Genomic DNA, 14786 nt, shown 5'->3' on the forward strand with positions numbered 1-14786 from the left:
TAGATACCTGTTTTCAACCTGCTTCTGTCACTGAACAACTTGGGTGAATTTTTCCAATTCTTCACCTATGACATGGTGTGGAGGGGGGACAATTAATAATATTTACAACATTCTTAGCATGGTAGCTGGCACACAGTAAGCCTGATAAGTGACACCTACTTTAGCTACATTCCTAAGAACCCCAACAGACACTCCTTTTCTGTTCCTTCACTCTACCACCAAAAAAAGAGAACTAGTGTGAAAGAAGAAAGGGACTTGGGACCACAGGGGCCATGATACTCAAGGTAAAGATTTGAGGGAAGAGGAACACAGGTGAGACACTCAAGTCTCCAAATGGCAAAATTTCAGGGATTCATCCTTTCCCTTTCTGTTGACTCCCTTAGCTCCCCACTCTTTGACTCCTGCCACAGGGAGGTAGACCAGCGGGGACCCTTTCCCTTTGGGAGGAAGAGCTTAGCTCCAGGAACAGTGGTCCTCTTCCATACTTGGCCCTGCCTGCGCTCCAGTGAGAAGCACTGCATTGTGGGTAAGGGCTAACTCCCTGACTTTCCTGAGTGTGTCCTCTTTGGGAAGACTGCAGACTCTGGTGGGGGAATCTGTCATCCAGAAAGTCACTGAAATGGAGATGAAAAAAATAGAACCCAGAGATCTGGACCCTGGTTCAATTAGCATGGCTACCACCTCCTGTGCTTCATCTACTAAAGCTGTGTAACTGAACTGAATATTAGAAAGAACAAGTAGCACAGGACTTGGCGGCATGTACTGGAACCTAATAAATGTTTGTTGAATGAAAAAACCGAGGAGCTATGAACACCCAAGAAATAAACATGTTATAAATTTACCATCCTAAGTCTAAAACCATGAAGTCTCAACTTCATTCAAGGTTGATATGATTACACTTATGAATAACCAAATGTCTCATTTAATACTTAACAATCTACCCACTTCCTACTCACCATATATCCACTATATAGTCTCCTGGATGATTCTCAACTTCAACATGATAGAGAGAGGCTTGGTTTACTCCAGGTTTACAACCTACAAACAAGTCAGCTTACTAAGTTTTAGTTTCCACTATGATGGGAATAACGTCCCGACTATAAAAATCCTGAGGTAACAGGTGTGAAAGTGTTCTAAAGTACAAAGAACAACACTCACTTAAAGTCTAATTATAATGGTGTTTATATCTCTGCCTTGGCACAAATTACCCTCCCACCAGGAATCTTTGCCGATGCAAATCTTTCCCACAGTTAAGGGCTTTACCTAGCTCTTCTCCTGGTTGTCCTACTCTGCTTTTGCTTGCTTCCTTAATCACTCACAACTATCATTTAATTACTGTTCACAGAGGTACAGTGGGGTGCTCAAAGCTCAGGCAGAACTGCCCTGGGACCCCACTTATGGAAGCCTTCAGAAACAGCTTCACCAAGCCTTATCAAACTGAGGATGACACTGACTGTTAGAGTTTGAGGAGTGACAGAGATATTTATGGACTCAACGTGGTGCCCTGCACATGGGCTCACAGTAGCTGCTGTGGGTGGTATACTGCTGCTTAACTGCCTCCTGAGTTTGTCCTGACAACTGGATTTTAGTCCTTCAGAGGAGAATACCTGTTCTCATTTCTGACCTGGTTCCCATTGCCACTCCCATACAGAGTGCGCAGTTCACTGTATTTTCTCAGAAGAAAAAAAAAATGTGTCGAACTGACCAAGTGAATCATTTTCCTGAACAGTGCTCCATCAAGGCAGCTTGAGAAAGCCAATGTCCACGGGATGTAGTTACCCCTTCCGAGCCTATTGTCAAATGAAAACTATGTGAGTAATTCCCAAAGCACCCAGATAAGCCATGCACACTATGGAGCCACCTTACCGTGCTGGATATGCTACAATGGTTCATAGCCTAAAAATAGTCTACAGAAAGAGACTGGATATGGGAACTCCTGCCAAATGCTGGCATACTCCTCTTTCCTCTGGGACATGAACTTTTACTCTTCTCCATATAGAAGTCAAAGAGAACACCTGTATTTGAAGGGACAAAGCCCTACCTAACACCACAGGGACCATTTTAGCTCTGTTACAGGTGGATGACTTATAGTGTCTTGGCATTAACTCTCCTAGCTGCCATAAGCTCTATACCAGAAGTAACATCACAAATATGACTAGACAAAAAATTTGCAAAGTAAGTCTGATGGATATCTATGCTTTGAAAAGAGTAACTGTAAATTCTAACACCCGTCCACCATGAAGTTTTTCCTTTCAAATGTTATCAGTAGCTATTACCGATTGCTCCAGAAATTGTACCTATATAGTTACCTCCATTATTTCCAAAAGTGATCAAGAGACCCAAAAGAAAAATGTTTTGGGGGATCACATCTGGCTTTCCCCAGAAAATGAAATGCCTGTGAGACCAAAAAAAAAAAAAAAAAACACTGCATATTTCCAAGCTGTACAATCTTTCTTAATGTCTAGGGCTTTTTGTGTGTAGCGGGGGGTCATAGGGCTTGAACTCTGGGAATAGGCACTGTCTCTGAGCTCTTCAGCTCAAGGCTAGTATTCTACCACTTGAGCCACAGCACCACTTCCAGTTTTCTGGTGGTTATTTGGAGATAAGAATCCCATGGATGTTTGTGCCCAGGCTGGCTTTGAACCATGATGCTCAAATCTCAGCCTCCTGAGTAGTGAGCCACCAGCACTTGGCCTTCTCACTTGGCCTTCTAAGGCCTTTTTGACCAACAATTTTATGTATGTATGCATGTATGTATGTATGTATATATGTATGTATGTATGTACGTATGTGTTTTATTTATTTATTTTAGTGCCAAACCTGGAACTTGAATTCAGGACTGAGGTGCTGTCCCTAAGCTCTATGGCTCATTCTATGGTGCATTCTATCACTTGAGCCACAGCTCGACTTCCACATTTGTGGGGATTAATTGGAGATAAGAGTCTCACAGACTTTCTTGCCTGGGTTGGATTTGAACTGTGATCCTCAGATCTAAGCCTCCTAAGCAACATGAGCCAGTGGCTTGACCAACTATTTGGAAAGCAGACCCAATGTCTGATGTCTTATTGGGTGGTATTATCTTCAACTAAATGAGATTACATGCATACTTGTAATCTCAGCACTTACGACGTTGAGGCAGGGAGATGGTAAGTTCAAGACCAGACTGGCCATGGGGTGAAACTTTGTCTTAAAATGAACAAAAGAATGAAAGCAACAATGCTTGCTGCTCTGAAGAGTTCACATCTTTTTGGCTCATGAGCCTAGCACCCTCTGATTCTCTCTCCTCTTACTGTAGAGCATCCTTACTACTTTCCAAGCACATGGAAGCAAGGGGCTTATGGGAAAACCTTCACTAGAGAACTAGCATAAGGAAATAATGTTGCATTTTACCATACATATAAATTTTTTACCAGAAGGCAAATTCGTTGTTTCCAATGGTCACATCCAGTGGTACTTAAATACAGAACTTAGCGAATCAAGGTGAGGATACAATCCAAGGCTTTCTCTGGGGCTAGGCATTTCACGTGATGATTAATTAGCCTTTTGGCTTTCAGTACTCTTAATAGTCAACAGGGCCATGGACTGGTGCTGGCCCCAGGAACAATCTCTCCTTTGGTGGACAGATTCACGTGTGACCAAAGATCATTCACGTAAGAAAAGAGTGATGTTTCCCTCCTGTTTTATCTCTTTAAGTCTAAATTGCTTCCAGCCCTCTGCAGCCCATTCTTTCTCTCCTTCAGAGCAGAACAGGGAGATTCTGGTAAAGGTGTATATACTCTGGTTGTTACAATGTTTCTGTAGGAAAGAGTACCAAGCTGGATCTGAGCCATGGATCCTCCTGCTACCAGCCACAGGGCAATTCTGACCCCTGACCTCAATCACATTTATTCCAACTTGAGCTTATACTTCGCTTCCTGGTTGTATAGCTCCTGGACTTCATCCTATAATCTGGGGTTACGGAGTGCCCTAAATGGGCAAGGGTGACGCCAAGTGCTACCACTTCCTCTCTACTCTGATTTTATGGGCACTTTGTTCTTGGAGGCAAAATCCTAAGTGGCTTCAGTTTTGGCTTGCAGTCTACAGATAACTAAGTTCACATCCAAAGTTCTTCATGCACAGGATATATACCAAAACTGTACACAACAGTGTCCATACGTTCAGCTGCCTAGCCATCTGTGGAGCAACAGCACTTGTGGAAGATCTAGAGATGATACCATGGCTCTGCCTATCCTTCAGGTGATGTAAGAAGAACAGGATGGCAGGAAAAAGACTGAGCTTAACTCTGGCCATAAATGATGGAGAGAAAGCAACAGAAAGCTAAGGAAACGAGGAACTGCTCACTGATAACTACCACTATCAAGACGTGGCGAGGCAGACAATCACACTTTTATTCTCCTTACGCTTTTTGACTGTCGATTTAATTTAATTTTGTCATGGCAGGATTAGCAACCAGGCCACAGAGGTGAAGGGACATTATAATAAGACAGCACATTAATCCTCTATCCCACCCAAGGCAGAAGCAAAAACCAAACAAATAGCAGCTTCCTGGAAATTGAATTTCTGTTATCCAGATGTCAAAGATGTAATACCCCAATTACACAAACTATTGCCAGCGAAGCATGCCAGCGAATATGCAATGGAAATGGGGTGAGCACAGAGCGACAAAATCGCACAGTCAGCATCTGGCTCTGTGAGTGAGTGATAATTAGCACTGTGTGTAGACACTAATAAACATTTATGTCTGAAATTACAACTTTTAGCAATGTTAATAAGGGATATATTGGCAATCTGTAAAATAAAAGGTCTTGAGAAGATTGTCATACATTAAGCAATGGCAGACATTTCCCGTTCTTCCACACTCTTACTCCCCCTCCTACCCCCCCCCCAATTTCAAATGGCCACACTGTTTTGCTGAGAAATTAATTGACAGAGGAACCTACCTAAAAAAATGGGTTGTGTCTCTTTGGCCTCCCCATTAATATTGTTGGTGAATTCTGAGATCTTATAGACCTCATGGTGATAATCTGGCACAAGAAAACAACCAAAAATTAGAATCCTAATGACCTGAAATAGGAAATAAGAATAAGCAATAAATTAGAGCCTCTGTGGTATAGATCATCATCATCTATGTTTTAAGAAGTCAAATCACTGAATGCATATGCAATAACAAACTCTTAAGCTTCGCTCAATCCAAGGTAAACTTGAAACATTACTTGGTTTTTAGAAAACGGCCAAATTGGTCACACAGTCTTCAAGGAAAATGTTGTCCACAGTTGTCAATCCTTCAGCTTCTTTGAGACATCAAGCATGTTCGTAAGAAATGGCAAAATCTTGCCATATCATAGGCCAGGGAAGGTTTCTAAATTTATCTCCATGGTCCATTGTAATAAGTATATCAACATTATGCTCTACACTTACTCCGTTTTCTCAGTTAATCCAGAAAGATATAAAATCTTCAAGCCAATAAACCATAATTTGAAAGGGAGTAAAGTTTTCATCTTTTGCATGGTTATAAACTGAATATGGAATGGTTTTTCTTTTGAACACTTTTGAACACACACACACACACACACACACACACACACACACACACACACACACACACACACACACACACCTGAAGAGCAGAGAAAAGACTTCAGCTTAAAATTTGAAAATTTTAAAAAGGGGGTGAGGAGGATTTGCTATGTCAGTCTAAAATACAACAAGCATTTTTATGCTTGTCAGAGGCTGTGTTTTGGCAGTCTTCTGTTTCTTAAGATATAAGATTGCACCAGGACTGATGGTTCATGCTCTATAAACCTAGCTACTAAGGAGACTGAGATCTGAAGATTTAGGGTCAAAGACAGTCTAGGCAGTCTCACAGTAAAAGCCAAGTAAGAAGATGAGACTGAGTACCAGCAACCTCCACTCCCCACCCCTGACCATCCCCCCCAAAAAAGCAAAAGAACAAGACTATCTGGCTATGAAAATAAAAGTCCTTTCTCCCATCTTTAACAGCTAGTCTGTTTTGGGCCTCAGATGTCACCAGACACTAGGCGAAAACTACTCTTGCTTTTGAGATAAGGTAGTAAGTTCCCTGAGGTCATAAACAAGAGCCAGGAGCCCACATTCCTGAATGAATCACAAATCACCATAAAGGCATTCACAATGGGAATGACTCCTGCAACACAAATAACTTGAGTAATCAGCACCTCAGCAGAAGAAAATGTTCAAAGAATGAGAGAGGAACCAAATCTTGGGAAAACATAAACCATTTCAGATGTCTTTTTATTTAACTGGTACCCGAACTAAATTAGGGGGAAAGAGATTGTCCAAATGTCTATCTACAATGAAACCCATTCCAGATTAACTCAAAGTGGGCTTAGCTGAGTTTGAAAACCTGGATTATTTTGCAGTTACCCTTCAATTTCCACGTGATGTGTGCTGGTTGCTGAAGCAATCATGTGTCTGTCTCTATTTGGATCCAAATGCTGGGGGAAAAAAAAAAAAAACACCCAGGAAAAGTGGACAGGTTGCCTGGCTTGGCTTCTACCTCAGGTTGATTCAAAGACATTTTCAACAGGATGGATCTCAGTATCAGACCATATGGCACAACCGTGGAAAAAGGATGAAAATCATCATGTCTGGTAAGGTGACACGAGGCATTCTGACAGACCAGTTCTCATGACAACTCTTTGTAACTGTCATCATTTTTTTTTTTAAGAGTCACATCAGGAAGACCAATTCTAACAAGTAAACTCGACACAGGACTGTACTCAACTTTCTCCTCTCTGGACCAAAATAGCGTGATGAAATACCCCTGCTACATCCCGAGACCCTAGCTATTATTTATTTTTTTTTTCCTTCTCTTTTGTCTTTCCTTTCTTTACCTTTTCTTCTAAGGCTACTTATCTGGCTAGCGTGTGTTCTATTCTAAAACACCTTTCCCAACCAAATCAACCTAGAAAATAAAGGTGCCTGGACAGCAATCGTTCTGCTTTTTGGTTCAGATATCTTAATAATAATAATAATAATAATAATAATAATAATTTCCCCCTTTCTTTTTTTCTCTTGGGGGGGGGAGGTGAAACAACAGCAGATCAGCGGTCAGATCCTCCCCGCGCGGCCCGAGCCACCCCGGGCGGGCGCAGCGACAGCGCCCCGCCGGACTCGGGGGGGGGGGGGCCACCCCAGTGTCATTGTTTGCTAATTTCCAGACGCGCCCTCCGACTTGTTTACGTGCGGCGGCCGCCGGCCTCCTCCCGGCACAACTTTCCCCGCCGCGGGCGGGCGGGCAGGCGGGCGAGCGGGCGTGCGCGGCCGGGGCCGCGGGGTCGGGCGGGCGCGTCCCCGGCGCGGACCCCCGCGGTCGGGCGGCCGGGGCGCGCGGGGCCCGGGGCGCGGGGCGCGGGGCGCGGCGACGCCTCCTCCCGCCGCTCCCCCCGCCCCTCTGCCCCGGCCCCGGGCCGCTTACCTCGGCTCACCAGTTTGAAGCTCTGGGATTTCCGGCTTCTTTTCCTCTCGGAGAACTCCATGGTGCGGGGAGGACGGCGGCGCGGGCGGCGCGGGTCGTGTCACCGCCGCGGGGACCGAGGTCCGCGTTCCCGGCCGGCCGGCGGGCGGCGGCGGCGGCGGCGAGGGCGGCGGGGACGACGGAGCGAGGCCGAGCGACGGGAGGAGCCGCCGCCGAGCCGGCTCGGGGGCTGCCGGCCGGCGCGGGGTGGGCGGCGCGGGCTCCCGGGTGAAGTTGCCCCCGCGCGCCGCCGCCTCCCGGAGCCCTAGGCGCCCCCCGGAGCCCCTACGCCTGCAGGCGGGCCGCGTCCAGACGCCGCCCGCCGCAGCCCAACTTTCCGCCGGGAACGGGCCGGGCGGGAGGCGGGAGCGGCGGCCGCGGCGGCGGCTCGGGGGGCTGCGGACGCGGCGGCCCGGGGGACGCGGACGGAGGGCGGGAGCGGCGGCGGGTGCGGAGCCGGCCGGGGCGCTGACCGCCCCCGCGGGAGGAGGGGCGCCGGGAGGGGGCGGGGCCGCGGGGACCCCGGGGCCACCTGCTGGCGGAGCCGGGCCGCCGCCATCCCTCCCGCCCCGCGGGGACGGCCGTCACCGGCCTGCCTGGACGCGCGGCGCCCCGAGGAGGCGCGGAGGCCGCGGCGCAGCGCCCCGGGCCGGGCCGGCGGAGCGCGGGGGGCGGAGGGGCGCGGAATCCGCTCGCCGGGAGCTCTCCCTCCGCCCGCCCGGGTGGGCTTGGCACATAAACGGTCCCGGGGGGTCGCGGGCCTCCGGTGAACAGCCGCTTTCCGGCTGGACTCGCTGGGTTCTAAGGCAAGTTTCACGGGGTTGGGGTGGGGGGGGGTGCAAAAAAATCCCCCCAAACTTAGCCATCCACACTGCAAAGACATGAGATTTCAGGATGGATGGTGGGAAGAGAATAGGAAAAAAAAAAAAAAAAGAGTGAACTTCCTCGGTTCCCGGAGCCTCCCCAGCCCGCGGTCGTGAAGGGGGGCGTCTGGAATGGGAGTCGCGGGCAGGATGGAGGGGGCCGGGGTGCTGGGTGGCTTGGCGGGGTTCTCCGGGAAAGCAGTGCCGTGGCAGGGGCGGGGGCCTCTACCCCCCTCGATTCACATCACCCCCACACCCCCAAACCGACACACCCGAGGAAGCTGTCGTCCGCTTGTCTGTGATAGTCTTCTCTGGGGAGCTCACAGCGCACTGCAGGCATTGGGTCTGACTTTCCACAGCTTTGAGGCAAGGGAAGCGAATGTTCACACCATCTGGGATTGTCAGTACGCAGGCATGATCTGACATGTTTAAAATGCCCGCCTTTCTAGACCAAAATGCCAAAAAAATATATATATCAAGGGAAGGGACACCCCTCCCAGCACCTCCAGGGAGAGAAAACAAAAAGTGGGGCAGTATGGGTTGATTCGTGGCATGGGTCTGGGGGGTGGGGGGGTCTCGATCAGAAGAAAAGGAAAGGGGAGCTAGGAGCAACTAGCTGGGAAACAAACCCAAAGAAGAGCAGAAGTAACAGACCATGTGCAGGTGAGATGGGTCCTCATTCCAGGGGCTTGGGTGGTCCTGGGACCACAGAGAGGGAGCTGGTGGTACCTGGCCTAGGGTGAGAGCAGAGAGAACATTGCATTCAATGAAGTAAATGGTGAAGCAAGACGTTCTGAATCTTTTTGGCCATTGTCTCCTTTGAGATTCTATTAGGAAGCGCTCAGTTCTTCATCCAGGAAATAAGTATGGGACAAATAAAATATCTCTTGGTTTGGGAGCACAGTGACTCAGGACACTAAGCTCTGAGGATCACAGTTCAAAGCTAGCCTAGGCAGGAAAATCCATGAGAGACTCATATCCAATAAATCACTCAGAAACAAGCGGAAGTGGCGCTGTGGCTCAAGTGGTAGAGCCTTGAGGCTCAGGGACAGTGCCCAAGCCCAGAGTTCATGCCCTATGACCCATCAAAAAAATATATATATATATAGTTCCCCCAGCTGAGATCCAGCTGTTTACAATGCCCTGTGAAATGTTATTTTTAACAGCACAATACCAGTTGAAAAATAATTAGCATCATTCATGCATTGGTGTATAAATGAAATTTTATTAATTATTCTTAAACTATGATGAAATCATTGAAGGTATCATCTCAAGCAGCAAATCCCTAAGGAGAATATTGGTAACTTTTTTTAAGTTGGAGTCTGAATATAAATTCCATATCTGAAGAATATTTTTGATATCAAGGAAATATTTTAAACTAATATTTAAACATGAGTTATTTTCCCTTGATCCTTTGCATCCTGCTTTATGAATAAATTGATTTACAGAGGACATAAACCAACCTGTCCTAATAACTTTTCACAACATCCCCCCCAAAAAAACCCACTTTTTTTCTGGTGTCTTTATTATTATAAAGGTGATGTACAGAGGGGTTACAGTTGCATAGGTAATGAGTCCATTTCTTTTTGGACAATGTCATTCCTTCCCTTGCTCTCTCCCAAATTTTCCCTCCCTTTCCCACTCACAAAACATATTTAATTCTCCACTTGATGCAAATCACTGTGTCTTTATCTAACAAAAGGTCCATATCCATAGTATCTGAGTAATATTAACTGTCATTCTGAAATGAGACTAAGTAGTGAATGTCTGTTCTAGTCTGCTTGGGTTGCCTTTAAAAAGCACCATAGACTGATGGCTCAGACAACAGACATTGATATTTCCAGAAGCCTGAAGTCCCAGATCAAGGTTCAGCAGGGTCCAGTCCTGGCAAAGGCATTTTGCTTCACTGCCACCTACATGCTGTGTGTCCTCACATGGCAGTCAGTCAGGGAGGGGTCACCTTCCCTCTTTCCATGAGGCCACCACCCTGGTGACCTCAGTTAACCCAAATTATCTTCAATGAAAGGCTCAATCCCCAAGTCATGTCAGGACATGGGGCTTCAGCATAGGAATTTTGAAGGGATACAATTGAATCTCTAGCAGTGTTGGTTTCATTTAAATATAGTGTCTGTGTGGAGGTGCTCGTAAGTCCTGGAGGAGATCCACTAAGGCATTTCTCTGCCTCAGTCCTCCCAAGTTCCCAGAAGCTTCCGGACCACAGGTTTACATGTGAGCAGAGCTCAGGGAACAATGGTCAGGTATTTTATGACATCATGCAGGCCAAACATCTTATTATATGACCATTCAAGAACCCAGCTGATTATAAAGATGAAACATAACTTTTAATCTTTGACAAAGACAGGTAATTTGGTCAGAAAACATCAAATAACCATAACCCCATTGTTTTTGGTGGGGGGAGTCAGTAGTGGGGCTTGAACCCTGGGCCTGGGTACTGTCCCTGAGCTCTTTAGCTTAAGGCTATCACTCGAGCACTTGAGCCACAGCACCACTTCTGGTTTTCTGGTGGTTAACTGGAGATATGAGTCTCATAGACTTTAGTGTCTGAGCTAGCTTTGAACAGCAGTCCTCAGATCTCAGCCTCCTGAGTAGCTAGGCTTACAGGCCTGCTCCATGGGCCCCTGGCCCATAACACTGATTCTTGAAACTCTCCTTCTAAAAACTGTATCCTTAGAGAAAGAAACAGAATTATGAAAATATGTCTTTATTTGGAGCTCTGCTGCCCCCCCAATAAATCAAATATGTAATTAAATTTTATTAGTCACATTTAAAAGGTGAAAATCAGATTAAGTTCATTGTATATATATATATATTTTTATATGTGTGTATGTGGGGTGTATGTGTGTGTGTGTGTGTGTGTGTGTGTGTGTGTGTAGCCAAGGCTGACCTTGAACCCAGCCTTTAATTACACATGTCAGACAGACTCAACTTACTTTAATAATCTATCTTATTTAGCTGAATCTGTTAAAACGTGGACACTTTGACATGTAATCAATATAAGAATGTTACAGAGATAATTTATGTTCTCCTATGCAAAGTTTTGGAGCTGATATGCAAAACATATTAAACACTTAGAGAACAAATCAAGGCTGCAGTCTCATGTACTCAGTCACATAGCTACCACCCCGGACAGCTCAGATCTAGAGCAACTCCTGATTAGAACCATGCTGCGTACATATATATGATTACATAGCTTGATTTCCACCTAATCATTCTACTCATAACCCTCGAAGAGAGAGAAATGAGCAGAAAGAAATTCCTGAGCTTCAGCTTTGTATCAGCCACTAGATTCTCTGGGGTTGAAAATCTTGCCAGTAAATATATTCTAGGAATCTCTCAGGAAGACTTAGTAAATATAAGTGTACTTAAATATAAATATACTTCCTAAAATTGTTTCAGTTTTATGACATTCATCCATCAAATGTAATTTTTTAAAAAGTTCAGCTTTCATTTATATACTCATTTACTTCCTTAGTTTTAGTGGTTTAAAAAAAAATGGAAGAAGTGGTGACTCACACCTGTAGCTCTAGCTATTCAGGAAGCTAAAAACTCAGGATTACAGTTCAAGACCAGTCTGTGTAGGAAAGTCTATGAGACTCTCATGTCCATTTAAGCACACGCACACGAACACACACACAGTGGAATTGTGTCTCAAATGGTAAGAGCAAAAATGTTCAGAGATAATGTCAGTCCCTGAGTTCAAGTCCAGGACTAGCACTAAAAAAAAAAAAGAAACAGAAAGTATAAGGATGTTCTATAAATAGTGTTGCCTTATATTTATATGGGGCTTTTAAGAAATCAAGGGGACATATGCAGGATCTAATTCTCTTAATCTCCTTTATGAAGTTGGTATTTATTCCAATTTACAAATCAGAAAAATTTGTATTCACACGACCACTTCTTCGTGAAACTAGAATGGTAGAATGGTAGGCTATTTTCCTGTAATAAGTGATAGATTGACCTGTCTTTTATCCCCATTTCTGTTTTTTTCCTTTCTTTTCTTTTATTCAGCTCTAGCTTATTATATAAAGAATGCACATCTTAATTAGAGATCTCAATTCATATCCATGTCACCAATCACCCAAATGAAAATAAAGAACTTCTCCAAGCACACCAAGAGGGTCCCCTAAGACCCCCTCCCAAAAGACACCCCACCCCTGCATATCCCAAGAAATCATGATTCTAACTTCTGTCTGTCATAGCTTGGGTTTACTTGCTCTTGAACTTTATATAAATGGAATCACACAGTGTATACTCTTGTATCTTGTTTCTTCTGCTTAATAGGTATGCAACATTTTATTCATTTTGACTGTGGTCCAAGCTCATTCCTTTTGTTGCTATAATTTGTTCATATAACTTCATTCTATGAATATGTCATTGTTTAAAAATCCCTTCTGTTATTGTATTATTTATGCCTTTAGGGGGATGTGCACTACTTTATCTTATAGGTAGAATTGCTGAATCATTGTGTGTATATGTATATACATGTGAGTGTGTGAGTATAGATGTATATGTATATGACTAGATTTAGCAAATGATTGTCAAAATACTTTTCCTACATAGCTCTACAACTTTCACATCCATTAGCCATGTATGAGAGTTCTGGGCATTCCACGTGTTTGCCAACATTACGTTTTATCAGAACTTTTCATTTTTAACTGCATGTGGGGGAGTTGTGTTATCTCATTATTTCTGGAATTTTAACATACATTCTCCAGTCAATCAATGATGTTCCCCTCATTTTTCATATGTTCATTAATAATTTGGGCATCTGCATCCTTGTCCATGATGGTACTGTTTTTATCTTTTTAATTTTATCTTTTAAAAAATCAGTTGCTGCTGGGGCATGGCTCAAGGATAGAGTGCCACCCTTGCAACCCTGAGATCCTGAGTTCAAATCCCAGTAAGAAAACAAAACTTGATTGGAGGTGCTTTCGAGGTGAGTGAAAAAGCCAAGCCAGAGAACAATGCCTTGGGTTCAAGCCCCAGTATTGGTACACACACACACACACACACACACACACACACACACACACACACACACACACTGTTTTAATATTAATATTTAAGCCGTGTGTGTGTGTGTGTGTGTGTGTGTGTGTGTGTGTAGGAGTGATGAGAGGGGGAAGGAGAGTGCATATGATCAAAACCTTTATGACCATGGGTGAAAGTGGAACTGAAGCTTGTTGAGATTAATTTCAGATTAAAGAGGTTGAGTATGGTCAAGGTACATTGTATGCATCTATGGACATGTCCAAATGAAACTCCCTTGTACAACTGATTGGTATTAATGACATGAGGAACAAAGCATTTTTTTTTAAAGAAAAAGCTAAGTGAAAGAGTAAGTTAGTTTAGAGGAATTCTTTGGGTGTGCTGATTTGCCTTCCTGTAGAAAATCTGTACAGCACATATTTGTCTCCAAATCTGTAGCTTGTGTTTTCCTTTCTAATGGCTTTGATTGAAACTAAATCTGAGTTTATAAATCTTATATCACATTTAGATAGCAAAGACTTCAATAAAGTTTTCTCTGAAACTTGCACTTGCCAGTGTATTGGTTTCCTGAGGCCACAGTAACAAATTACCACAAACATGGTTCTTTAAAAGAATAAGAATGTGTTGTTTGATAGCTCTGCAAGTCTGAAACCAAGGTTTCTATGGGGCTGAACTCCATCAAAGCCTCCTGGCTTTCCTTGGTTGTGGCTATAACATTCCAATCTCTGTCTGGCCGTGTCCCTCACATCCCTCTCCCATTTCTTGTAACAAGTCTCATGATGTGTTTGAGGAATCTCCTGGGCATTCTCCCCACCACGAGCACCACAATGGATTCACACCAGTTCAAGATCCTTTCATCCCAACATCAGGCAACGTTCACTGGTTTCAAGAATTATAATGTGAAGAACTTGTAGGCATCCACTTCCCGTCCATTCACACTGATTCTGGAGCAACTGACCCTTAGAACCAAGACAAGTTCTCGGTAGGATCTAGGAGACTTTTTTGGCAGGAGGGGGTGGGTTGTCATGGGGCTTGAACTCAGTCTGGGCACAGTCTCTGAGCTCTTCAGCTCAAGACTACTGCCTTGAGACATAGCCTCACTTCCCATTTTCTAGTGATTAATTGGAGGTAAGAGTCTCATGGCTTATATTGCCTCGGCTGGCTTTGAACCATGATCCTCAGATATCAGTATCCTGAGTTCTAGGAGATTTTATGCAACCACTTATGTACAATTTTGATACAGGTGGGCCTTAGTTTCATTATTAAAACTATCAACTCTATACCAAGTTGTTGGGGATGAAATAAATCTGGCATATGACAGCAATTGAAAAGTAAAAGTTTAGGGTTATTGAGTGAAGCTTAGACTCAAGCCACAGGTGGAAAAAGGCTTTCTAGAAGGTGAAGGACTGAGCTGGTCT

The 14786-nt window shown here is 44.6% G+C and overlaps 1 protein-coding gene across 1 annotated transcript in view; it reads right to left on the minus strand.

The window, feature by feature from the left end:
* Bend7 (BEN domain containing 7) overlaps positions 1-7599 on the minus strand; it is a 74018-nt gene extending 66419 nt beyond the window's left edge. Inside the window, exons 1-2 of the mRNA XM_090318920.1 lie at positions 7457-7599; positions 4941-5024 (exon numbers count right to left, since the gene is read on the minus strand). Coding sequence (XP_090175046.1) covers positions 4941-5024; positions 7457-7517 — 145 coding nt within the window. The 5' untranslated portion in view covers positions 7518-7599. The remainder of the gene's footprint in view (positions 1-4940; positions 5025-7456) is intronic.
* Positions 7600-14786: the final 7187 nt, after the last annotated feature.

This window comes from Megascapheus bottae, chromosome 26, assembly GCF_031878675.1.
Source record: "Megascapheus bottae isolate mThoBot1 chromosome 26, mThoBot2.hap1, whole genome shotgun sequence".
Taxonomy (NCBI): Eukaryota; Metazoa; Chordata; class Mammalia; order Rodentia; family Geomyidae; genus Megascapheus; species Megascapheus bottae.